Here is a 22,864-nt window from a genome sequence, read left to right on the forward strand (position 1 = left end):
ATTTGATCTTCATTAGCCCCTCATTTTCAAGCATACATGCAGACGAGGATAAAGTTAATAGAGACCAGACAAATTTTACAGTCTGTGGCCTTTTTTTCCTACCCCAAAGCTGCTTCATAAGAATTTGAACTTGCAAACGGATAAAACACTCCAGCCTTCCCTGACATGGAAGGCCTCCTCCCAGCTCAGCAATAATACATGGCATTTCTCTAACAGCTCACAGCAGGGCTGCACAAGAGCTTGGGGCAAGGAAAACTCCTTGCATGTTTCTCACTGACAGAAAGACTTAAGAGAGGAGAGTGGAATTACCCAACAGGATTTGTCCAGGACTCCAGAGGCGATGCTACAAGATAAGAACCACCAGAAGTGTCTCAGGCTTTTAGTGGGGCATCTCACCTGGAAAGCACTGCCTGTGGCACCAGGTGTGGCAGAACGACCTCCTCCCACCAGAAGCACTTCTTATAAAAGCGCTTTTTATAAAAAAGTGCTTCTGATGATAAGAAAGAGCACAAACGTCCAACGTTTTCATCACCCTCTTCAAGCATTTGTGACCACACAACAAGAGTAACGAGGATCTAGCAGGGAAAACAATGGCATTTCTAAACAACAGCTTAGGACTCCCCAGAAACGCGCTTGAGCCAGAGGACGTGTTTCAGCTCTTCTGGAAAGAAGCCAAAAAAACAAGAAGCCCTGATCCAAGCACAAGGACAGGCTCCCCCTCTGTCTGCACCGTTTCCAGTCAATTGCACTGCAAAGCAGGTAAAGCTTTTTGCGAGCAGGATGGAAGCCTCTGAACGGGGATGCAGAGGGATAAGGACCCTCGGGACTGTCTACAAGACCTGCATGGTGCACATCAGCTGGCTCCGTGTGACAACTTCATCAGAGGACTCACGGAGGATCAAAAGCCAGCCTGAGTCCAAACGGAGCCAGCTGCATCTTTACAGCACTGAATCCGAGCTAATTTAGCCTTCCTGATCTAACTTCACCCCCCTAGGCACGGCCCTGCACAAGCACATCCAGACCTGACCGGGAAGGCAGACCCGAGCACACAGCGCAAGCCCCTTTCCACTTCCAAACAGGACAGGCTGAATTCCAGTCCCAGGGCAGGGCCACGCTGCATCGGCACCGGGACGCCAGCTAACTGGGAGACGGCTGCTAGGGAGGTGTTCCTGACCCAAATTTGGAAACCTGCCTGATTTCATCTTGGGGATCCCTCGCCTGATGTGCATCAGCAACTACTTCTTAGTATCTTCATTTACAACCAGGAGCAGCCAGGTTTGATGCCACCTACAACTAGCTGAATGGAAGGATGGCTGCTGAAGGCTTCTACGAAGAGGCAGGAACTTTTAAGACATCATTCGTGCAGCAGAGCTGGCAGGAGAAAGACTGGGGGTCAAGGAATGTCAGAGAGCAAACTGGGAAAGGCTGTAACTGGCACCACTGGTCCCCTTTTCAGGCCACCTTCAATGTCAGTAGTAGCCAGCCCTGGAGGCTAAAGGAACAAATCCCTGGGAATCATCTTCAGCTCAGTGTTTTCTCAAAACAATAGATGAAACCTGCCCACCCCACCTATTTCAGGATGCAACAGCAAAGATGTCTGCGAAGAAAAGAAAGGTTTGTGCCCAACTAGTGCCAGTAGCTACCAAGCACAGCGCTGCAGCACAGGCTGCTGCTGCCAGGAGCTCAGCACGCTGGGCGAACGAGCTACAGGGCACAACAGGCTGAGTAAAGAGCCACAGGCTGCGCTCAAGCCTCAGATGGCCACGAGACCTGCCCTTTTTAAACACTGTTTGCACGGCTGCTTCTTCAGACCAGCTGATTTACTTCTCCACACACAAAATAAGAACTCCTTGCTGACCTGGTGCCTGCCCATCTGCCAGCCCGGGTCGTTACAGCGGTGAGCCAGCATTGACTTGTGCTATTTACGGGCTGCCTGGTGCACCACATCCCACCAGGAAGGCAGGCAGGGGAAAATGAAACAGCACAGAGCAAGAAATTCAATACGTGTGCAGATCTCGTAACAGAACGGAGGGCAGAAACAGAACATCCCCTTCCCTGCCAGCAAGGGACCGGCTGGACGCCTGATTTACCTGGCAAGGTGCTTTACAAAAGACAAGGAAGCAAAACTGGGCTGAACAATAACTGAGAGCCGCCAAGCCCAGCGCCTCACCTCACTGGCAGCAAATCAGAATTTGCTTCACCTTGCTAGGGGACTTGCAGAGGCACGCCCGTGCCAGCCCCACACAGCCCTCCCGGTGCAGTTTCACCCACGAAAGCCTGGGGAAGAGCACGAGCTGCAGCTTTTAAACGAGTGAGCTTACCGAAGCCGCGAAGTAGTAGGAGCAGCTGTCATGGGGGTTCCACTGCACCGCCCCGATGTCCCACTTGCTCTGCCGGGAGATCTTGCGGTGACCCTCGTTCGGGGCATCCAGGTTGACTATGTAGAGGAACCGGCGGCTGCAAGGCAGAGATACAACAAGGCTGCATCACACGCTCCTTATCTGCAAAGTCCAAGCTCACAGGAAACTTACAGCCTGGTGACCAGAACACCAAGGGAAGCTTTTAACAAGCTTTGTGAAAAAACCTCCCTGAGAACGCTAGGTTTGAGCACCTAATTCCAAAATGAGCATATTTAATAAAAAATAAAAATCAAGACATGGAAATTGGACAGAATCTGAAAATGCAGTGGGCAGCTCAGACCACAGAAAGCCACAGATAACTAGGGCACAGAAGGAAGCACTGGGAAACGGTGCCCTGGCAGAGGTGGCTGAGGGTTTTCACACCACACAGCTTGGGGGATTGGTTCTGCAGAGGGTACAAGCACAGCCAGGGCAGAGCTAGCTCAGCTGCAGCAGCTTGTCGACATGGATGGACACAACCCTGCACTGGCCTGGCCGCATTACTGACCTGAGCTCACCCTATTTGCAGCAGCGAGACGTTTTGGATGATGCTGCAGCTGAGCTCATCCGTCCTGCTGGACCCGGCCCGCTCCCCGCAGAACGAGGTGAGGCATCGCTCCCTCCAGCCTGATTCACCTTGGGAGCGAGATAAACCACCCAGAAATAATTGTAAGGCAGCCGAGCCCTAATGGAAGACCAGCCCCAAAATATAGGGAGCCATACATCATTAACCACGTCAGCACCACGTATGTCAGCTGCACAGCAAGCTCACAGCTGCTCTCAGCACCGTGAGTTTTCCCAAGAGAAAGAGCACAGGGAGCACCTTGGCTGCCTTTCCACACCAAAGCCCTCGGGGCTACCAGCTCGGAAGGTGCTGGAGCCTCTGAGGCTCTTACCCAGCTTTAAAATGAAAGGAGGCGAATGCTGCTGGAGAAGCCTGAAAAGCAGCTGGAGCTGGTGCTGAGTAGCAGGCTGCCCTCAGCTCGCTTCTGGCCCAAATAAACTTGGAGCCGTGCAGGTGTAAGAACAGGCAGAGTCAGACCCAAACCCAAGAGCTGGCTGCCTCTGCGCAGGGCTTGCATGGAAGCAAGAAGGCCTCCGAGCTGTGCCCAGCCACCCTTTTCCTCCCAGACCAACCAAAGGAACTGGAAAGGAGCATCCAAATCGGTGTGGTAACCAACACAGGATGGTGGCAGCTGGGCAGGCTCCTGCTGAGCACCCAGTACGGTGCCTTGGTGTCCCCATTACTGCCCCCTGGAAGTCCCACAGCTGGTTTATCAAAGGTACAGAGACAGACGAGGCAAGGACCGGCACACACAGGGACACATCGCCGTCAGATCGGCCCTGCTAACACCTCATGGCAATGGTAAAGGGAGATGGGAGAGCGTGGGGTAGAAAACAAGCCCTGAGAAACCACTCTCGGTGAGGATCATCCCTGCTGAGCCAACCAAGGCACAGGTCAGAAAGCTTGGCTCCCCTGACCAAGCACACCACGGGGATCTCTGGGGCAAATTTCATCTCGAGCAAATGACTTAATCCATATTTTCATGGAAAACACATCAGGAAGTCACAGCAGTGCTTTATTTCACTGTTGGTGCCGGCTTTAAACTCCGCATCCCATGGGAAACGAGCCCCAGATCCTCTTCACGAAGCCCCGAACAGAACTCAGCTGCACCTCTCCGAAGTATTTTGGAGCTGAGGGCAGCTGAAGGCTGCTGATGGGGCTCGGGGCAGGGCCTGGCACACATTTCTAGCGGGACTGTCACACTCACCCTGAGAGGACCGCATGCTGTCCCAGGCAGTCCACTGACATGGCAGTTGCCTGTTAAAGAGAAACAGAGAACAAGACTAAATCATCGCTGTCAGGGCAGCCTCGCAGTCAGACACACAGCTCCGGGGGGGCTCAGGGAAACCCACAAGCTCATCTGCAAGGCACCAACTGACACGGTAAGGGCTGCCAGAAGTAACATCCTTACGGGATCAGAGGGGTGACGGTGTGACAGTTGATTTTAGGATGCAGGATAGCACAGAGAAAACATCATTTTATTTTATTTTAACGTAAAATGAAGCCAAGATGTGGCAAACACCACAACAAGCATCGAGACCTTGCTCCGTTCTCCCTGCTATGGCAATCAGCTGCTGCCGTTCAATCAGCAATCTCTAATAATCCTTATTAATCAGCCCCTGCTCCTGCTCAGGAGTGTTTTCAGCCTCTCTCTCTTCCATTGCAGGGTCAGATTTAATTACATAGGCACTGGGAGGTAGACGTGCAGCCGTTTGTACGTGGCTGGTCTCCGAACAGGAGATGGCTCAGAGGCATCAGAATTCACTCCTCGTGCAGGAGGCTGGGATAACTTAAGTGCCATAAGGGAAAAAAAAAAATAGACTGAAAATTGTCTCCACTCTCTTCGTTCAGAACGGAACTGGACAACGATCTCGTTTACTTGCCCAGAGAACAAAGGGAAATTTGCCTTGAAAAGCTGAGCAGTTCGCCCCATAGACATAGATCTGACTTCAAGGCAGATTTTAGCACCGGCAGCACATGAGCAGGATGTGCCCCACATTCTTCAGCCTCGCTGCTGTCACCTTCAAAGCCGCCCGTCTGAAGGCTCCGCATGTCCCTGCCGCTGCTCGCGATGCCGCTAAGTACTCTCAGCACGGATCCTACACGACTTCAGGATGTCCCACAGCTGCTGCTCGGAAGCAGCACTAAAAGCAGCCAGCCAGCATAGTGATCCCCTTCCATTTCAACCAGATTTGACAAAATCTTTGTTTTTTTCAACCCTTCTGAGCACTGCCTGTCCTCACGTGCAGTCTTCTGGCGAGGTCTTCCTAATCCTAAAGCTAATACTTGAAATAAAGAGCCACTTTTTAAATCTCTAAATGGCAAAGAAATAATCCCAGCTTCCTCGATTACACATCACCTTGCAAAATAACTTGCGTTATTAAATCTATACCCCAAAAAAAAATCAAGCAGGAGAAGGACGTTTTCCCAGATGATGCACATTTTGCTTGAGATGAACTCAAATGAGGATCACCAAAGCCATTACCACAACCAGAGCTTGCTCACGGGATGGAGAGCTTGCCAGCCGACGTATTTCACACAGCTTTGGCCATCTTTCCCCAAGGTAGAAGAACAGCAGCCCATTTAAAGTGATTGATAACTTCACGTACAAGTTTATTTTTCTGGCGTTGGCAGCAGGATCTCATAAATCCTGAAGAATCGTTTTTAATAATGAACACTGGTAAACTGTTTTTCCAGGCACTGAGCATCAGAAAACGTAACGACTAATTAGAACGAAGTGAAAACCTTCACGTGTCAGGCTGCTACTGTGTTGGGTCGCAAGTATCTGCTACAAATACCTGCTGCAGGTGGTTGGCAGCTGGTTTGGCAGACACACAGGGTGATAAATGCAGCAGCTGCCCACTCCTTGAGTTATCTTGGTTTTGGGGTAGGGATGTCGGAGACAGCACGGCCTCCAGGCCGAGCTCCAGCCTGGTACAGGAGTGAACCAGCTGAGGTGTTTCCAGTTCTTAATCTCGGGTTCCCTATCCGCAAAGATCTTTCACGCGGGCTCCTAAAAAAGGCTCGAGCCCAAATACATAAATAAGGTTAGTCTGAAAGCAGCAGCCTAGCAGCCCTGGACGTTGGAGCTCTCTGGTTTCACAGGAGGGAGCAGGGAGGTCAGAAGAGCTCTGGAAAGCACCAGAGTAAGCTGAAACGACCGAAATACCAGTGGTGAACCTCCCTGCTAAGGCATACCCCATGAGACTGCGAGGCAGTGCTGCAGAAGGGGCTCCCACACCTGTTCCTTCCCCCTCTGCAAGTCATTATGAGCAAGCAATCAAACCAGCAGGCACGTCTCTCCGAGCCAGGCGCAATTTGAAGCCGTGATCTAGGAGCGAGCGCCTTCGGAGCTCAGTTTCCTGAGAGCAAATCCTCACCACGAGGCGAGACGGCTCGAAAAACTTCTTCCAGGAGGAGCACGAGGCCGACGTAAAGCTCCCCAGGGACAGGGCTGGAGAGCTGGGTGAGCTTACAGGCTGGATGTGAGGTGCAGGACTCAACACAGCTGGCGAGCACAGAGCTGACGTTGCTCTGAAATACAAGGATGAACTAGGAATTGAGCGATTTTTCACACCTATTTTTTATTTTTCTGGGTTTCCTGCTGAAGCAGTTCATGGTTCACTCACCTGGCTCAGCGCTGGGAAGCAACCAGCAATGCCTTTAAAAAAACAAAAAACCAAACCTGTTTCTCAGAATAGCTCCTGAAAAGGCGTGTAAGCAAAACCTGAAGGGAGTTCTCCTGCAAGCAGCAACTTCAGAAATAAAAGCTGATTTTTTTTTTGCTATTTAAAACCCGAACCCGCTTTTCCTGCTGACCCAGCCGCGCTGTAATGGTCTCAGGGGGGAAAAACGAAGAAAGCTGTGTGGGAAGAGGGGATGAATTCTGTCAGGGCTGCCGATAATTGGGCAAAATGGGTGTTTGTGGGATGGAACCGAAATTGGAAATAAAGCGCCCCGTGAAGTGAGGCACGCTGCCTGTAACCTGGAAGGGAAATGGAAAATGCAGTGGTTGTGTTATGGTGTCTGCTATTTCTACAAGCACCTAGGCCAGGAGTTTGCAACTTATATGTGGAAAATAGAAGAAAAAGGGGGAAAAGCCGCGCTGGCTACACACTAATCAAAATAAACAGCACCACCGGGGGCTGCGCCGTGCCCGTGCCCTCAGAGCGGGGCAGGAGCGCTGCGGACGCTGCAGCCTGCGAAGCCTCGAGAGGCCTTTTCACCAAAACCCCCTCAAATAACCCCAAAACCCAGACCTGTGCGTCCCGGAACTCCACCACCACATTCTCGCTGCTCCAGCGCGCCGCCATCTTGCGCCGCCCCGCTGCCGGCCATGGGGGCGGGCCGAGAGGGGAGGGGGGCGCGGAGCCTGAGCCGCGGGGGCCGCTGGGAGTTGTAGTTTTACCCCCCCCAACCCACCGCCTCCAGCGCACGGCTCCCGGTGCGGGCGGAGAGGGGGCTGCTGGGAAATGGAGTCCCCCCGCTGTGTAGCGCGGAGAGGCGAGGGGGCTGCTGGGAGTTGTAGTTCCCCCGCACCCCCCGTGCTCACCGAGCCCCCCGCTCCCGGTGCCCGCACCCCCCCGGTGCCCCCACCCCCGGTGCCCCCCAGCGGGGCCTCGCCCCCCCCTCAGTGCTCGGCGGGCGGGAGGCGGGCGCTGCCCGCAGACCCCAAGCCCTGAGCCCTGCAGGGCTGAACGGGGGGGGCTCCTCGGGGTATCCCCGGTGGGGGCGAACCGCGGAGCCCCGGGGGGGGGCTGAGGGGGCGGCCCCGGTCCCGGAGCCTGGTCCCCGGGCAGCAGCGCAGGGGTTAAGGGCGGCGGGGCCGGGGGGGGCCGGGGGCGGGAGCATGCGTGCTGCCGGCCTCTATTGTCTCCGCCGCGGCTCCCAGCACCCAGCACCCAGCCGGTGCTGGCGGTGGCGGCGGGGCCGGGCCCGGCGGAGCGCGGAGGAGCCGCGGAGCGGGGCCCGGCCGCCCCTATGGGCCGCAGCTGAGCGCCGCCCGCGGGCCCCCCCCCCCCCCCCCACAGGCAGGAGCCAGGCGGCGGCCCGGCCCCGCAGCCCCCCCCCTCCCCTTCCCCCTTTCCTCCCCCCCCATCCATCCCCATCCCCATCCCGTCCCCTCCCGGTCCCCTCCCGGTCCCCCCTTTCCCTCCCGGTGCCCCCCCCCCCGTGCCTCCCCGCGGGGCTCCCGGGATGGCCGGGGCGGGGGCGGGCGGGCGGCCGTAGCCGCTTTTTTTTCCCCCCCCCCCCTCTCCCACCCCCTCACCCCCCTCCCACCCCCACCCCCCAACCCCTTTAAACCCCCCTCAACCCCCCTGAAGCCTCCCCCCCCCCCCCATCCCCTCCCCTCCCTTCCCCGCCGCCTTCCTTCCGCCTCCTCCCCCCCCCCCTCCGCCGCCACCGGGGGCCGGCTCTGGGCTTCCCTCCGGCCCCGTTGCCGTTCGGTGCCGGTTGCCGGTGCCCATGGGGGGCAAGCAGAGCACGGCGGCCCGCTCCCGGGGCCCTTTCCCCGGGGTGGCGGCGGATGACAGCGCCGTGCCGCCGCCGGGAGGCGGGGGGGGGCCGCCCCCGTTCGGCCATTACCGGCCGGGGGTGGGAGGAGGAGGAGGAGGAGGAGGAGGAGGAGGAGGAGGGGGGGGCGGCGGAGGTGCCATGGGGCTGCGCAGCCGCTCGGTCAGCTCGGTGGCCGGGATGGGCGGGATGGAGCCGGCGGGCGGCGGGGCCGGCCCCTTCGGGCTGTACGGCCGGGCGGCGGCGGGGGGGGAGGCCGAGAGACCCCCCCCGGGTGGTGTCGGTGGAGGTGTCGGTGGTGGGGGACCGGGGACCGACTCCACGTACGCCCATGGCAACGGTTACCAGGAGCCGGGAGGCGGTCGCCATAGGGACGGGATGCTCTACCTGGGGGCCCGGGCCTCGCTGGCCGACGCGCTGCCCCTGCACATCGCCCCGCGCTGGTTCGGAGCGCACAGCGGTGAGTGGGACCCCCCCCCCGGCACCCTGACCCTGCTCCCCGCATCGGGTTTGGCTGGGCACAACGCTTGGCTTGGCTTCATGGTGCCTTCCCCGGTGTTATCCCCGCTCCTCGTCCCGCTGCTGGGTGGGGTGCCTTGGGTATGGTGGTCCCAAGCTCTTTCCCTGCTTTGGCTCTGCTTTTTTTTGGCTTCTTCCCGGCTTGGTGTCCTGGGTTGTGTTGGGCATGGCCACCCCGAGGTCCTTCTCCTTGCTTCACCTCCCGTCTTCCAGCCCTTTCCCTGATCATCACCCTGGGTTGCGTTGGGCATGGTCACCCCCAGACCTTTTCCCCCACTTCATCCCCATTTCTCCATCCCTTTACCCACTCATCACTCTGGGTTGCGTTGGGCATGGTCACCCCCAGACCTTTCGCCTCACTTCATCCCTCTTTTTCCATCCCCTTCCCTGCTCATCACCCTGGGTTGCATTGGGCACGGCCACCCCAAACCCTCTCTCCTCACTTCATCCCCATCTTTCCATCCCCCTCCCTGCTCATCACCCTGGGTTGCATTGGGCACGGCCACCCCAAACCCTCTCTCCTCACTCCATCCCCTCTTTTCCAGCCCCTTCCCCACTCATCACCCTGGGTTGCGTTGGGCATGGCCACCCCAAACCCTCTCTCCTCACTCCATCCCCTCTTTTCCATCCCCTTTCCCATTCATCACCCCGGGTTGTGTTGGGCACAGCTGCCCCCAGAGCCTTCCCCTCATTTCATCCCCTTTTTCTAACCCCTTCCATGCTCATTGTCCTGGCTTGCCTTGCTCATGACCACCTCCAGATCCTTCCCTTTGCTTCACCCCTTTTTCCCCAGCCCCTGCCCTCCTCATCACTCTGGGTTGGGCCCGGCCACCCCCACTATTTGGGAGGAGGGTGGGCATCCCCCTGCTTTGTCTGCTCTTATCCTAAATAATTTGCCCCCTCTCCAGCGTGGGCTGGGGGTTGGTGCCCGTGCAGTGGTTGTGTCAAGGTCAAGGCAGGCGGGGCGGTGGGAGGAGGAGGTTTTCCCCCCGGGAGGTGTTATATTGGAAGCAGGGGACGTGCCATCCTTGTGGGGCTCGGGGACAACGGGGGGAAGGTGCCCGAGGATGGTGTCGGGGTGCTGGAGCCCGAGCTCTGGCTTTTGAGGGTCGGTTTGGGTTCCTCGTGCTGCTTTCGGAGGTGTGTGGGGGGTGTCAGGCAGTTCTCCTGCCTCGGGTACCAGGGAAAAGGGCTGGAGAGTGAGATGTGGGATTTTTTTTCTCCTTTGTTTCTCCGGGGAGAGGCCGGGGCGGGTGTTCCCGTTCCAGCTGGCACCGTGGCGATGCCGGGGAGGAAGCCGAGGAGGAACTGCCTGCCTCGTTAACGGGGCCGGGGCGCTCCTACAGGAAACGTCTGGGGCCGAGAGGAGGGGGCAAGGCTGTCCCCCCCAAAAAAAACCCTGGCGGGTGTCCCGGTGCCCGGGGAGCCCGGCGTGTGAGCGGGGCTGTGTCACTGACCCACTTTCGGCTGGGTACGGGGAGCGAGGTGGGAGGTCCTCCCTTCCCCTCCTGGTTAGGCATTTCGGGGATGTCTCCGTGCGTTTCCTGGAACAGGCTGGGATTCCTCTCCCACCCGGCCCCTCCGCTCCCTCCCGGAGCGTGACGCGGTCTGGGAATTTCATAACGCGCCTCGGGACAATGCCTCGCTCTCAGGAAGGCTGGAAACCGAACCAGTGGACGAGAACAAAGTGCAGAACGAGCCTCGTGGGGCCCCGTTTCCTACATCCAGCTTGGGTTTGTTCCCGGGGGCTGCTCTCCCCAGCTGGAGCGGGACCACCTCTCCTTGTCTCCTGCCCCTGAGTGGGCCGGAGAGGAGAGGGGGTCCCTAGTGGGGTTTGGGCAGGACTGGTACTGCTCCCTGGGGGGATTCTCCGCAGGACCACCCTGTAGCTAACGTGGAGATGGTCACTGGCAGGCTCTGGCTGATTTTTAAACAACTATTCCCAAACTACAGCGCCGAGAGGCGAAAACCTCTTAGCCATGGAGGTTAACGGGGAGGCTGCGAGGAGCGAAGGAGCAGGGCTGCGAGCCCGTCTGGGCACGTGGGGAAGGCTGGTTGTGGGCTGGCTCTCCCAGCAGCACGCGTTCCCTCTCCCGATGGAGCGGATCCCGTTTCCTGCCGGGGCTTTTCCCAGGCGTGCCCGCTGCACCTGAAACCGCTCTGGGATTTCCGTGCCTGCCCCGGGTTTCGGAGACCCGCCTGGTGCCTGGCGCTGCTGGGAGGTGACAAAGCAGCTTGGGCAATCCTGGAGTTTTGCTCGCCGCGTTTCAGCGCCCTTCCCCGTCACCAGACCTCGCAACGCCAAGGCTGGGAGGGAGAACACGGAAAAAGGAGACTCGTGGCTCAGCGCCGCGCACCTCCAGGTCTGCGCGGTTCTCCCGGCGCTGCTCTCGTTGTTTGTCTCCATCGGGGGATCTTGAGGACTTGGCCGAGGCTGTAAGTAGCTTAAAGTTTCTCGGGAAATCCCCCTCGGCACCCAAAGCCCTCGAGTGTTCAAAGCTCTGTAAATCCACATCTCCCCGTCAGCCAGTTGAGCCTGGGGAAGCTCATCCTTCGGCGCGCCGCCGTCAGGAATATCGCAGCCTCCTGGCAAAGCGAGCTGTCTTGGATAGAAGCAGCAAAACTGGGGGCCCTCCTCTGCCAAACTGCCTGCCGCCGAGTGGAGCAGGGGGATGTCCAGCCCCGGTGATCCTCCGGGCAGGTTGGAGAGGGAATGGAGCTGGAAACATCATCCAGCCCTGGGGCAGGGCTCGCTCACCGAGGGACGAGCTGAAGACGGATGAATGCCCAGCCAGCTGGCAAGGGGCACGCCTGCAGCACGGCCTTGCACGAGCACGGAGCTCTCCTACCCTAAAAGAGGAAGGATTTGTTCTAGCGGGCTGCTGGAGGGACTCCACGTTTGGGGCAGCAGCTCCTCTGGAAGGCAGGAGCACCAAAACCCACCAAAGCACGGCTTTAACGCGCGCCAGCAGCCCGCAGATGAAGTTCAGCGTGTCGGCGTGGTGCGTTATCCCCCGGCCCCGCAGCGAGAGCAAGCAGAGGCTTCCCCTGCCTTTACCACTCCTGCACCCTGCAGGAATCCCTCGGCTGCCTCACCTGGGCACTGGGCACTAATTACCGGGCCTGCTAACGAGCTTGGCTGGGCTCGCTCCGCTCTAAACCCGCGTGTAAATGCGAGCAGGGAGCTGCGTGCGCCCGGCGCGCCGGAGAGCGGTGCGCCCGGGGCTGACCCACTTCCCAGCCAGGATTTCTGGCTTATCCCACGCCGGTTTGTTTTGCTGAGGTGTTTGTTCCAGTGCCTGGAAGAAGCGTGAAGGTTTTTCTGGTAGTTATTAACGTGCTCTTAGGGCTCCTCTCCCTTGTCGGCGCTGGCCGGAGGATGGATGAGCCGCGGACATCTTTGGTGGAGGAGCAGGACCAGGGCTGGCAGCCGGCCAGGGGAGCTCGGGGAATCATGGGAAGATGCTATTAAACAGTGACAATTAATTGTGAAAGGAGCGCAGGGAGGGAGAAAAACCCGCTTTGGGGGCAAAAAAAATGTGTGTTTACTCCCCTGATGCCGTGGCACCCCGGCAGGCTGGTGGGTGACCGCGAGGCGCATCTCATCCCCTGCTGCTGGTGCGCCCAAACCCCAGCTGTGCCGAAAACCTGGGTTTGAATCCCCGTGACCTGGCTTTCTGCCGATTTCCCCAGTTTTATCCCAGTTTTCAACGTGCCTGCTGAAAACTGTGCTCGGCTCCAGGGCAGCTTGGAGCAGGCCGGGGAGGCGCAGCTGCAGGAAGCCGCTCGCCTGGGGCCCCTTCTCGTGCCGCCCCGCGGCGTTTCCGTGGGCAGAGCCCAGCCACGCGGGCTTCCTGCCCTGCAGGGAGGGGAGCACCTGCTGCAGGGGGCGAGGGCTGCTCACCCCCCTGGGTTTTGGGTAAAATCCTTCCCTGGCCTGTGGGTTCTTGCTGTAAGGAGCGTTTTTCTCTCCGGTGCCGTGCCGGACAGGCTGCAGCGTGGCTGGGCCGTGGGTCTGGCTCTCCTTTCCTGGCTTTTCCTCCCCTCCTGCCCTGTAGAGCTGAGCGATGCCAGCTGCCATCGGGACAGCCTCAGGGTTGTGCTGTATGGGCAGCGTTAGCTGGGGAAATTCTGCCTCTCAGGGTTGTTCTGTATTAGCTGGGGAAATTCTGCCTCTCTGCTCGGCTCGCACCCCTGTGGGCATCACCAGCCACGCAGGAGCGAGGCCACGCGCTCTGCGCACCCATCTTGGGGTATTTCATAGGGGATTGTTGGAAATATCGACCCTGTCAGCAGCTTTAGCGCTGCCAGCAGAAGTTTCCGAGGGCTGTGCTTGCCCCCGAGCCCCCTGGGCTCGCTGCTCGTTGAGGTGACACCAGCCGTGGCTCCGGGGGGACCGGTGCCCGCCGGGCGTGGAAATGGGGCTGCGCCGGGGGACGCGCAGCGGCAGGGACAGAGAATTGAACCGAAAGCAGCTCCGAGCTGTTTCCTGGCCCTGGCAGGAAGGACGGCGTGACAACGGCGGGTATTTTTAGAGGCCAGCTGCCTGCAACGCAAGAGGAAAGCAGCAGCAGAGGCTTTGCAGGGGCTTCTGCTGGCGCCTCCGAGCTGCGCCGACCTGCCCGGCGTGCCCATCGCGCCTCCGAGCCTGGAGGGTTTCATGTTTGTGTTTTTAGGGTTTTATTTAGAGAAGCCTGCCTCGCTGGTGAGGGAAAACCCGCAGCTTCTCCTGGAGCTGTAGTAATTCCTTGGGAGCCCCCCTGCGTGTAGCTGCGTTTGATCGCAGCGCCGCGGTGGCACCAGGCCCCCCTTTCGGCACATCCCTCAGAGGCCACGACAGCTGTAGCCGGGGAGGACGAGGGCTTGTCCTTATCCAGCTGCCCCAAATTCTTATCTGGAGGGAGAAGGAGTGGCTGTGGGGCCAGGATGGGTTTGGGGGTGTGCATGGCTGAGCACAGTCCCCGTGCCATGCCACGCACCAGCACCGGGGCTCTGGGAGCGGGGCTGAGCCAGGTTTGGGGATTTCACAGCCACGCGCTGCCCGTGGATGTGTTTTTTCCTGCGCCCTCGCTGCCTGCTCCTGAAAATTCCCCTTTCTTGGCCCAAAGTGGGTTTCTCCAGGCACTCCGCAGTGGCTCGAGCTCATGGCTGGGGGCTCCACGTGTCTTGTGCAGGGCAGGTGGCCAGGCCGCCTCCTTCCCACGTGAAATATCCCGGCGGAAAAAAAAAAATCAGAGCGCCCAAGCCAGCCCCGTGGACGCAGGGCTCCTCTGCTTCGCTTTGCTGTTCTCTGGGATGCTAAAATTAGCTTTGGGCTACACGCTATTCCTTAGGAAGCTCATTCCCTGCAGCTGGGGGTGTTTTCTGCGGTAAAGCAGGGCTGGAGGCAGGGCGAGCATCCCGGGCTGGAGGGACTGATCCTGCGGCACAGCCGGGGCTGCAGGAAGGATAAAATACCTGTGCTTTGATCCCGAAATGGTGACTGCAGCCCTAAAAGGGGCTGGAAAGGGGGGACGCGTGGGCTGTAGCAGCTGTTTGCACGAGGATGTGTGTGCGAGGAGGCTGCCTCAGCGAGGGAGGCAGCTCCTCGGCCAGGAGCACAGGATGAGAGCTGGAGACGTGGCCGAGGTTTCCAAACCTCCAGCTGGCAGCCTGGAGCTTACCCCTGAGCTCGGGGTGCTCCGTGGGGTGGCGGAGCTCGGTGTGATGTCCCACGAGGCTGGAGGCAGCCGGGGAGGCAGGGATTTCCTACAGCAGCATCGGGAACAATCCCTGGTGGGGCACGGCCGTGGTTGTGGTTACGGATGGGTTGGGAACGTGCCTTTACCCTCCCAAAGCCCTGCCATGGCCCGGTGGTGCTTTTGGCACCCTCAGGGTTAACCGCGGGGCGTTTTCAGCTCTTTTAGGATCTGCTGGAGGCTTCAGAGGTTCCCAGCTCCGCTCTGCCAGGCTCTCTAAAATTAACCGTGTAACCTGCCTAAAAATACTCAGAGGGCACCAGCCCCCGGAGAGCGCGAGCGCTGCTTGCTCACGGTTTCTAGACCGAGCCGTCGGAGAGATGAGGTCACCTCGCGGCGTGTTTCACAACCCTGGAAAGCCCTTGGCTTTCTCAAAGGCCGCAAGATAACCTCGTCCTCAAACCCCACCTGCCCCCGGGGGCTCCAGGAGAGCAGCTCAGGCCAGGATGGGGGCTGAGAGCTGGGGGCTGCGCCCATCCCGCAGCACCCGGGGAGGCACGAAGGGTCCTGAACCTCCCCGTGGGCACGGGAGGCCAGGAGAGGAGGAATAGCTGAGCCCTTCCCCTCTCTTTTTTATTTTTTTAGGTGTGTGGGAGGAGGACGGAAAGGGCTGGAGGAGGAGGAGGAGGGAGGGAGCTGAATTTTCCATGAGCAGCTGTCAAAACGTAATCTCCTGCGTCGCTCGCGCAGGCAGGATCGATTAACGGGGATTTCGGGGACCTGGAAACCACCGCGGCAGGGTGTGGGCAGCGGCCCCTCGGGGCACCGTTTGGGGCCGGCTGTCCCCCAGCTCCTCGTGGGATTGATGGGTTTTTGGGGACCCCCGAGAGCATCGCCCCTGCCCCCCAGCAGCTGCTCTCGCAACGCCGGGAATTTGTGCCGACAGCTGGGGCGCAGCCTCTCCGTGCTGCCTCCTCGCTCCGGCCCAGACAGGCCCACTTGTGCAGTTGCATTTTCATCATTTTTTTTAAAGAAATTATTATTTTTCCTCCCCCTGCCTCCACCTCGTGAAAGGCCAAGCCTGGAAAGTCTGCGCTTGGCCGAGCCCCAGCCCCGCTGAGCATCGCGCCGCTCACGTGCATCAGGGCCCCTTTTTGGGGTTCACACCCCACGTTTGGGCATCCTCCCCGTGTCCTTGCTTTGGGGACGTGGTGGCCGGGGTCCCTGTCCTTCCCCAGCTCCCTTTGCCCAGCTCGAATGTCTCGTAGGGCCCCGCCGAGTGCCAGCAGATCTGGGGCAGCCGTTTAAAATAGCGCCTTGGCACAGAAAAACGGGGGGGGACCGGGGCTTTGGCACCGGCAGTGCTGGAGGAAACGAGGTCTTGCAGAGACGTGGGCCCTTCCCAGCGGCTCGCTGCGGGTCAGCAAGGAGCTGCTGGTCCCAAAAACCTGGGGATGTCGCTGCTGGAAGCAGGTCCCTGGGGCTGGGCTGGGTGCCCGTGGTGCTGCGGGGACGGGGAGCGTGTCCCCGGGGGGAGGCAGGCTGGGAGGCTATCCGAGCCCTCTCTATAAATACACCGGCAGGGTAAACACTTGGGAGGGGAAAAAAAAAGGCTATTTAAGCAAGCGGGCACTGCTGCCACGAGGTATAAATTGGTCAGGAGCAATTTTAGGCTGGCAACGGGACGGCACATTGACCCCCTGCCTCCCGGCTCTGTCCCTTTGGCTGGGGCAAGGCACGGTGCGGGGCTGGAGGGGCGAGCGGGGTCCCCAAATGTCCCTCCTGCTCCCAGCCACCCGCAGCACTCGTCCTTGCTGAGATTTCCTGAGGAATTTCCCCCCATGAAGGGAAGAGGGTCAGCGGCTCTGTCCGAGGCTTTCCAAGAACCCCCCAAATCCCCCCGCCACATCCGCTTGGTGGCAAACCAGAACCCTGATTCATCCTCAGATAATTTGTGTACGCTCCTTTTCCTCCCCGAACAGGCTTTGCATATCTATGAAGCGAGCTCTTAAGCAGCACTGCAGTCAGACCTGATCTGCTTTTAGAAGACGGGTCCTTAAATTACCCGCTCCCTCTCTGCAGGCAGGGAATTGCTCTGGCGCAGACCCGTGCTGGTGGCCTCAGCATCTCCACGGCCTCTGTTGGAGCTCCGTGGGGGCATGGAGCCGGGCTGCGGGAGGGCACGGAGCCCCGGGCACCGTCCCGAGCCTGGGACCTGTGGCTGGGTTGGGGTTTTGCTCGCTGGAGGCGCTGGTTTTGCTTGCAGGATGAGACAAAAGCACTGAAGCAGGATTAGGGATGGACGGGGAGAGGGGATGCGCCGTGCCGTGGAGCCCACAGGATGGGCTGAACCCAGAGCCTGGAGGGTCCGGCTGAGCCCAGGGTGTCACTGGGGACTTTTTGGGACGTGGCACGGCCACAACCCGGGGCGGTGGCAGGGGGACGTGTCCCCAAATCACGGCCCAGCCCCTCGGTGCTGCGTGCCCGGGGCTGCTCCTCGCCCTTTAAAGCCGGGCAGCAGCTGGTGGCCACGTGTGCCCTGCGCCCTCTGCGCCCGGGTGGCTGTCCCCACGCTGCCACTGCTGGCGGCCACCACGCAGGATGAGCGCAGGGCCAGCGGGCACGGCGTGGGGCAGGTGCCACCATGCAGGCGGCGGGTGAGGGCGCGGGGTACCCCCGGGGGGCTCCCCGGGACGCGGGGTGGGCTCCGCTCCTCCTCCTCCTCCTCCCCTGGCTAAGGGCTCTTCTCTCTGCTCTCCCTCCAGGTTTCAAGTGCCCCATTTGCTCCAAATCCGTGGCTTCTGACGAGATGGAAATGCACTTTATCATGTGTCTGAGCAAACCTCGCCTCTCCTACAACGGTAAGGGCGCGGGGAGGGCAGGAGGGACGCTGGGGCAGGCTGGGGCTGCGGGCTTGCCAAGAGGGCTGCGCTCCAGCTGCCGTCCACGGCTCGCCCTCCCTGCCTTGTCCTTGCTGCTTTCCCCTGGGGACCTTTTATAACGTGTCCCTGTCCCCGTGCTGCTCACCTCGCCGTGCCGTGCCGGAGGGACCCGTCCCGGGCTTATATCCTGCCCCGCAAGGGCAGGGCTCACGCTGGTGGTTTTTTGGAGCGCCGGCAAAACCCAGCTCGGTGGGAAACCCGTTGTGGGACGAACCCCCCCCACGGCTCGAGCAGGGGGCCACGGTCTCACCGCTGCCCTCTCCTCGCAGACGACGTGCTGACCAAGGACGCCGGCGAGTGCGTGATCTGCCTGGAGGAGCTGCTGCAGGGGGATACGATAGCCAGGCTGCCCTGCCTCTGCATTTATCACAAAAGGTACGGCGAGGGGACGGCAGGGGGGTGGCACGGGGGTGGCAGCGTGGTGGTGACACGCTGTCCTCTCCCCAGCTGTATAGATTCATGGTTTGAAGTGAACAGATCGTGCCCAGAGCATCCTTCTGATTGACCCGCCGGGCGTGCTTGCTGACTTCTCTCTAAGGTGAGCCCGCGGCGGGGGGGAGAACGGGGCTGTTTTCCTCTTAAACCCTCTGGGATGGTTCCAAAATTGTGAGGGGGGTGGGCAGGAGGGTCGGGGAGGGGGACGCGTGGCTCCTGCAGCCACCGTGCTGACGCGGCGCCGTCTCTGTTCGCAGGGCACCTTGCTACACCTGCTGTACCTCCGCTCCCTGTGCCACCACCCGCCCCGCCTGGACTTTTGGGCTGACGCTCAATTCCTCGAGAAGATTTAAAAATTAAAACCCAGAAACTTGAATCCACTTGGGACAACGATTATTATTATTTTTAATTTTATTTTATTATTTTTATTTGTCTCTTTTTTTTTTTTTTTAATTTAAAAAGATTTAAAAAAAAAAAAAAAGCATAAGAAGCATCCAGGAGGAGAGACAGTGTGAGAAAAGCGGAGCGCCCCGCGCTCCCCTCCGCAGCCGCTGGCCACGAGGAGGGATCTGCCACCACGGGAGGCCCCGGGGACGCTCCCCAACGCCCTCGGCCCAAACCCTGCCATGATGTTTGGCCTTTTTCTCCCCGAAACGCCCGGAGACGCCGCCGGGGGACAGCCGGCCAAACGGAGCACGCGGCCACCTCTCACCGGCAGCCCCCCCACCTCCCACCCGGACTCGCCTGGCGCCCCGGGGGCTCTGCTCGGTTTTTTTGCACTGACTAAAAGGGGAATTTTCTCCTCTCTCCCTTTTGGAGATCTCCACCCCGGCCCCCGGCAGCGCGTGGCGGGGACTCTGCCCCACGCCGGGAGCGGGGCCACCGCGCTCTCCCCCCGCCGCCGTGGCGCAGAGGGGGGGGGTCGTGTCTTTCAAGTGTTTACAATGAGAAAAACAAAACAAAAAAAAAAACAAAAAAAAGGAAAAAAAAAAACAGAGAAAACCGACAAAACAGCAACAAAAAAAAAATAATTAAATGAAGCTTCGTGTTGACTGGCGTGTTCTTCGATTTGAGCTTCCCTGCCCCGGTGATGTTTACAGACTGGTCACTCTTTAACTCAGCTATAACCACTCAGAGACTGGACAGCCGCAGCATCCCCGCCGCCCCCCCTCCCGCCGTTGCCAAATTTGACCCCCCCACACCCTTTTCTTCCCGTCGCCTTCCAACCGAATCCTTTTGGGGAGGGGATTTGGGAGGCCTCCTGTTGGATCCCCCAAAGCGTGAGCGTCTCGCCCGGACGCCCTCGGCCCCGCCGCCGTGCGCTCCCCCCCCCGGTGGGTGACGGACCCCCCCCGTGTGACGGCCGTGCCCCCCGTCCCCGTCCCCTCCCGGCGCGGCGGGCATGTTTTCGTTGGTGAGACCTCCCCTGCCGGTGGCCGTGCCCCCGCGGGAAACGTTTCTGTATTTATATATTAAAAAAAAATCCAAAAAAAAAAAAAAGACAAAAAAAAAAAAAAATCGGGGAGGGGGAAACGAGTTCAAGAGCTTGGGGGGAGCTTCCTTCATTAGTCAAGGTGTTTTGATATGGTATTAAAACAATGTTCAATAAAATATTCACTGTTATTTTATTTCACTGGCCTTCTTGGAGATGCGGGGGTACCGGGGGGGTGCCGGAGCCCCCTCCCCACAAATCCCCAAAAAGCCAGGGGTGCGGCGTGCTTCCTCGGGGTGGGGGGGGGTGGGCGCTCACAGCACCTTGCCGGGGTTCATCAGGTGGTGGGGGTCCAGCGCCGCCTTGATGCGCCGCATGGTGTCCAGCCCCTGGGGGCCCAGCTCCTCCCGCAGCAGCTCCCTCTTGCCCAGCCCCACGCCGTGCTCCCCGGTGCAGGTGCCACCCGCCGCCAGCGCCCGCCTTGGGGGGACGGGGACATCAGCGGGGACATCCCGGGGGGGGGTCCCCAAAGCCACCCGTGCGTCCGTGCGCACCCACCTGCCCAGGCGCTCGGCGAAGTCGTGGACGCGCCGAGCCTCGTCCGGGTCCTCGGGGTGGAAGACGAGGATGCAGTGGAAGTTGCCGTCACCCACGTGTCCCACCATGGGCCCTGGGGGGACAACGGGGGTGAGGGGGGGGCAGCGGGGCGGGGAGGTGGTGCAGGGAGGGGGGCAGCGCCCACCGGTGAGGCCGGCGTCCCGCAGGTCCCGCTGGGTCTCCACCACGACGCCGGGCAGGCGGGAGATGGGCACGCAGACGTCGGTGGAGTAGCCCTGGGGTGGGGATATGTGAGCAGGGGGTGCGTGGGGACACCGTGGGGAGGGGGACGCGGCGCTGCCCCCCCTCACCTGGCAGCCAGGCCGCAGGGCCAGGGCGGCGAACCAGGCGCTGTGGCGTGCGGACCAGAGCCGCTCGCGCTCCTCCGGTGCCCGCGCCCAGGCCGGGATGGAGCCGCCGTGCAGCCGCACCAGCTCCTCTGGGGTGGGGGGAGATGGTGTGGGGTGGCTGGAGCCACAGCAGCCCCCTGATGTGTGCCCGGCCCCCCCGAGACCAGGGCTGGGTGCTTGGGGATCTCCCCAGAGCCTGGTGTGGCCCCAGCGCCCAGCCCTGTCCCTGGGCACCAGCCCTTGCCCACCTCCCATGTCCCTCACCCCAAATCCTCACCAGGGCCCCCCAGCCCAGTTCCTGCGCCCCCCATCCCCATCCCTGCTCCCTGTCCCTCCCCCAGGACCCTGCTGTGCACCCGCCATGGGCACCCCTCCCTCACCATGGAGCCCCACTGGGACCCACCCCAGCTCCCCACCGTGTCCCCATCCCCATCCCCGTCCCCGTGTCCCGGTCCCCCTCCCGGTGCCCCCCCGGCCCTACCCGCCTGCTGCTGCTGCTCGGCCAGGCCCTGCTGGGAGCCGTGCAGCTCCAGGAACAGCGTGGCCGCCTCCGGCAGCTCCAGCCTGCTGTAACGGCTGCAGGCACCCGCCATCACCTCGTCCAGGAGCTCTGGGGGGGAGGAGGAGGCGCTGAGACCCGCGGGGTTGTCCCGTCCCCATCCTCTCCCTGTCCCTGTCCCCTCTCCATCCTGTTGTATCCTTGTTGCACCCACCGATGCGCGCCACGGGCACTGCCGCCTGCAGCACCTGCACGGTGCAAGCCACGGCCGCCTGCACGCTGGGGAAGGAGCAGACAGCAGCGGCCACGGCCTCGGGCAGCGGGTGCAGCCGCAGCGTCGCCTGCGTCAGGAAGCCCAGGGTGCCCTCGGAGCCCACGAAGAGCGAGGTCAGGTCGTAGCCGGCCGCGCTTTTCCTGCACGGGGGCGTTTGAACGGGTGCCGAGAGACCCCCAGCCTGGTTACCCCCCTCTGTGTCCCCCCCGGGTACCTGGCGTGGCGGCCGGGGCCGGCGGTGTGCAGCAGGCTCCCGTCGGGCAGCACCACGCGCAGGTTGAGCACGTTGGGCCGCATGGTGCCGTAGCGCACGGCGTTGGTGCCCGAGGCGCCTGTGGCCGCCATGCCGCACAGCGAGGCGTCCGCCCCGGGGTCTGGGGACGGGCAGCGGGAGGGCAAAAGGGACGGGGACAGGGAGAGGGGACCCCGCTGTGACACCAGCCCGTGGCACCGGGACCCCGGGGACACCAGCACCCCAGCCCATGGCACCCATCTGCAGCACCCCCAGCCCCCCTGGCACGCCCGCTGCTCCCAGCACCCCCAGTCTCATGGGCACCCCAGCACCCCCAGTGCTCCCAGTAACCGGATCAGCCCAAAGCCACCCAGTCCAACCCCCACGTCCTGTCCCATGGGCACCCCCATCCCTTCCCAGTGCTCCCAGTGCCCACAGGACCCACAACCCCATGGGCTCCCCTGTCCATCCCAGTGCTCCCAGTGCTCCCAGCACCCCCTGACCCCCCTCAGCGGGTGCCGCCCCCACGGTACCGACGGGGAACCAGAGCCCGGTGCCACGCAGGTGGCTGTTGAGGGCCTTGCGGGTGACGCCGGGCTCCACGGCCACCGAGAAGTCCTCGAGGCTCAGCTCCGAGATGGTGGCCATGCGGCTCAGGTCGAAGCAGACGCCGCCCTGGCACGGGCACGGCTCGGCTCGCACCGGGCACCGTGGGGCACACAGGGGGACGGGGATGGGGACGGGGACGGGGACGGGGACGGGGGTCTCCGTACCTGCACGGCGTTGACACCGCCCTCCAGGCCAGTGCCGGTGCCAAAGGGCACCATGGGGACGCGGTGGCGGTGGCAGAGCGCCGCCAGCTCCTGCACCTGCGCCACGTCCTGGGGCCACACCACGGCGTCCGGGGGCGCACACCTGGGGACAGAGCGGCCCCGCTGCCCCCCTGTGCCCAAAAAAACCCCGGAACTATCCCCACACTGGGGGTCCCGGTGCCCCCCCCCCAACCTGTGCATGGACTCATCGTGCCCGTGCTGCTCGCACACCGCTGCCGCCGTGGAGACGTTGGGGCCACCGACCACATCCCGAAGGGCTTCCAGCAAGCCGGGGGGCAGCGGGCGCTGTGTGGGGGGCGTGGGGACCAGTCAGAGGGGGCGGGTTCCCCGCACCCACCCCCTGTGCCCCCCTCTCTCTGCCTCTGCCTCTGGGGGGACCCCAGCGCCGGTCCCGTCCCCACCTTGCTGCAGCAGCCGCGGCGCCCCACGGCCCCCGCCAGCCCCAGCGCCCGCCGCAGGGCCATGGTGGGGACAGGGCTCAGCTGCTCCCGGCCCCTTGGCCTGGCCCCAAGGCCCCGCTGCTCCCTCCCGCGCCACAGGCGTTAAGGTGGCCCCGCACACCTCCGGCACGCACCGGCCTCTCGGCCTCTCGGCT

The 22,864-nt window shown here is 61.3% G+C and overlaps 3 protein-coding genes across 11 annotated transcripts in view; 1 reads left to right on the plus strand and 2 right to left on the minus strand.

Moving 5' to 3' along the window:
* Positions 1 to 7,956, minus strand: part of WDR59 (WD repeat domain 59) — a 44,645-nt gene extending 36,689 nt beyond the window's left edge. The window contains exons 1-5 of one of the 9 annotated variants that reach the window (XM_068693056.1): positions 7,224 to 7,954; positions 6,594 to 6,625; positions 6,345 to 6,498; positions 4,172 to 4,221; positions 2,322 to 2,457 (exon numbers count right to left, since the gene is read on the minus strand). In XM_068693056.1, coding sequence (XP_068549157.1) covers positions 2,322 to 2,457; positions 4,172 to 4,212 — 177 coding nt within the window. In that variant the 5' untranslated portion in view covers positions 4,213 to 4,221; positions 6,345 to 6,498; positions 6,594 to 6,625; positions 7,224 to 7,954. Of the gene's footprint in view, positions 1 to 2,321; positions 2,458 to 4,171; positions 4,222 to 5,469; positions 5,665 to 5,762; positions 6,316 to 6,344; positions 6,626 to 7,223 lie in introns of those variants that run through there. The other 8 variants (XM_068693048.1, XM_068693051.1, XM_068693055.1 and 5 more) reach the window with 8 other exon arrangements.
* Positions 7,957 to 8,310: 354 nt separating this feature from the next.
* On the plus strand, positions 8,311 to 18,155 carry ZNRF1 (zinc and ring finger 1). Its single transcript, XM_068693071.1, has 4 exons — positions 8,311 to 8,938; positions 17,441 to 17,536; positions 17,887 to 17,992; positions 18,065 to 18,155. The coding sequence occupies exons 1-4, from the start codon at positions 8,431 to 8,433 to the stop codon at positions 18,120 to 18,122; spliced, it is 768 nt and encodes a 255-aa protein (XP_068549172.1). The 5' UTR covers positions 8,311 to 8,430; the 3' UTR covers positions 18,123 to 18,155.
* A 1,498-nt stretch (positions 18,156 to 19,653) lies between these two features.
* On the minus strand, positions 19,654 to 22,829 carry LDHD (lactate dehydrogenase D). The gene is made up of 11 exons (XM_068693067.1): positions 22,671 to 22,829; positions 22,442 to 22,554; positions 22,210 to 22,351; positions 21,970 to 22,111; positions 21,419 to 21,578; positions 21,145 to 21,344; positions 20,913 to 21,041; positions 20,393 to 20,520; positions 20,227 to 20,317; positions 20,043 to 20,154; positions 19,654 to 19,964 (listed from the first exon to the last, which is right to left on the minus strand). The coding sequence occupies exons 1-11, from the start codon at positions 22,731 to 22,733 to the stop codon at positions 19,799 to 19,801; spliced, it is 1,446 nt and encodes a 481-aa protein (XP_068549168.1). The 5' UTR covers positions 22,734 to 22,829; the 3' UTR covers positions 19,654 to 19,798.
* Between the last annotated feature and the right edge of the window lie 35 nt (positions 22,830 to 22,864).

This window comes from Anas acuta, chromosome 10 (genome assembly GCF_963932015.1).
Source record: "Anas acuta chromosome 10, bAnaAcu1.1, whole genome shotgun sequence".
Taxonomy (NCBI): domain Eukaryota; kingdom Metazoa; phylum Chordata; class Aves; order Anseriformes; family Anatidae; genus Anas; species Anas acuta.

What these genes read in the sequence shown, in the direction of transcription:
- ZNRF1 (XM_068693071.1), top strand. Translation starts at nt 8,431, where the DNA reads ATGGGGGGCAAGCAGAGCACGGCGGCCCGCTCCCGGGGCCCTTTCCCC. An exon ending in CTGGTTCGGAGCGCACAGCG is followed by an intron (nt 8,939 to 17,440) that starts GTGAGTGGGACC and finishes CTCTCCCTCCAG; the next exon opens with GTTTCAAGTGCCCCATTTGC. An exon ending in CTCTGCATTTATCACAAAAG is followed by an intron (nt 17,993 to 18,064) that starts GTACGGCGAGGG and finishes TCCTCTCCCCAG; the next exon opens with CTGTATAGATTCATGGTTTG.
- LDHD (XM_068693067.1), bottom strand. Translation starts at nt 22,733, where the DNA reads ATGGCCCTGCGGCGGGCGCTGGGGCTGGCGGGGGCCGTGGGGCGCCGC. An exon ending in CACGATGAGTCCATGCACAG is followed by an intron (nt 22,352 to 22,441) that starts GTTGGGGGGGGG and finishes CTCTGTCCCCAG; the next exon opens with GTGTGCGCCCCCGGACGCCG. An exon ending in GCGGTGTCAACGCCGTGCAG is followed by an intron (nt 22,112 to 22,209) that starts GTACGGAGACCC and finishes TGCCCGTGCCAG; the next exon opens with GGCGGCGTCTGCTTCGACCT.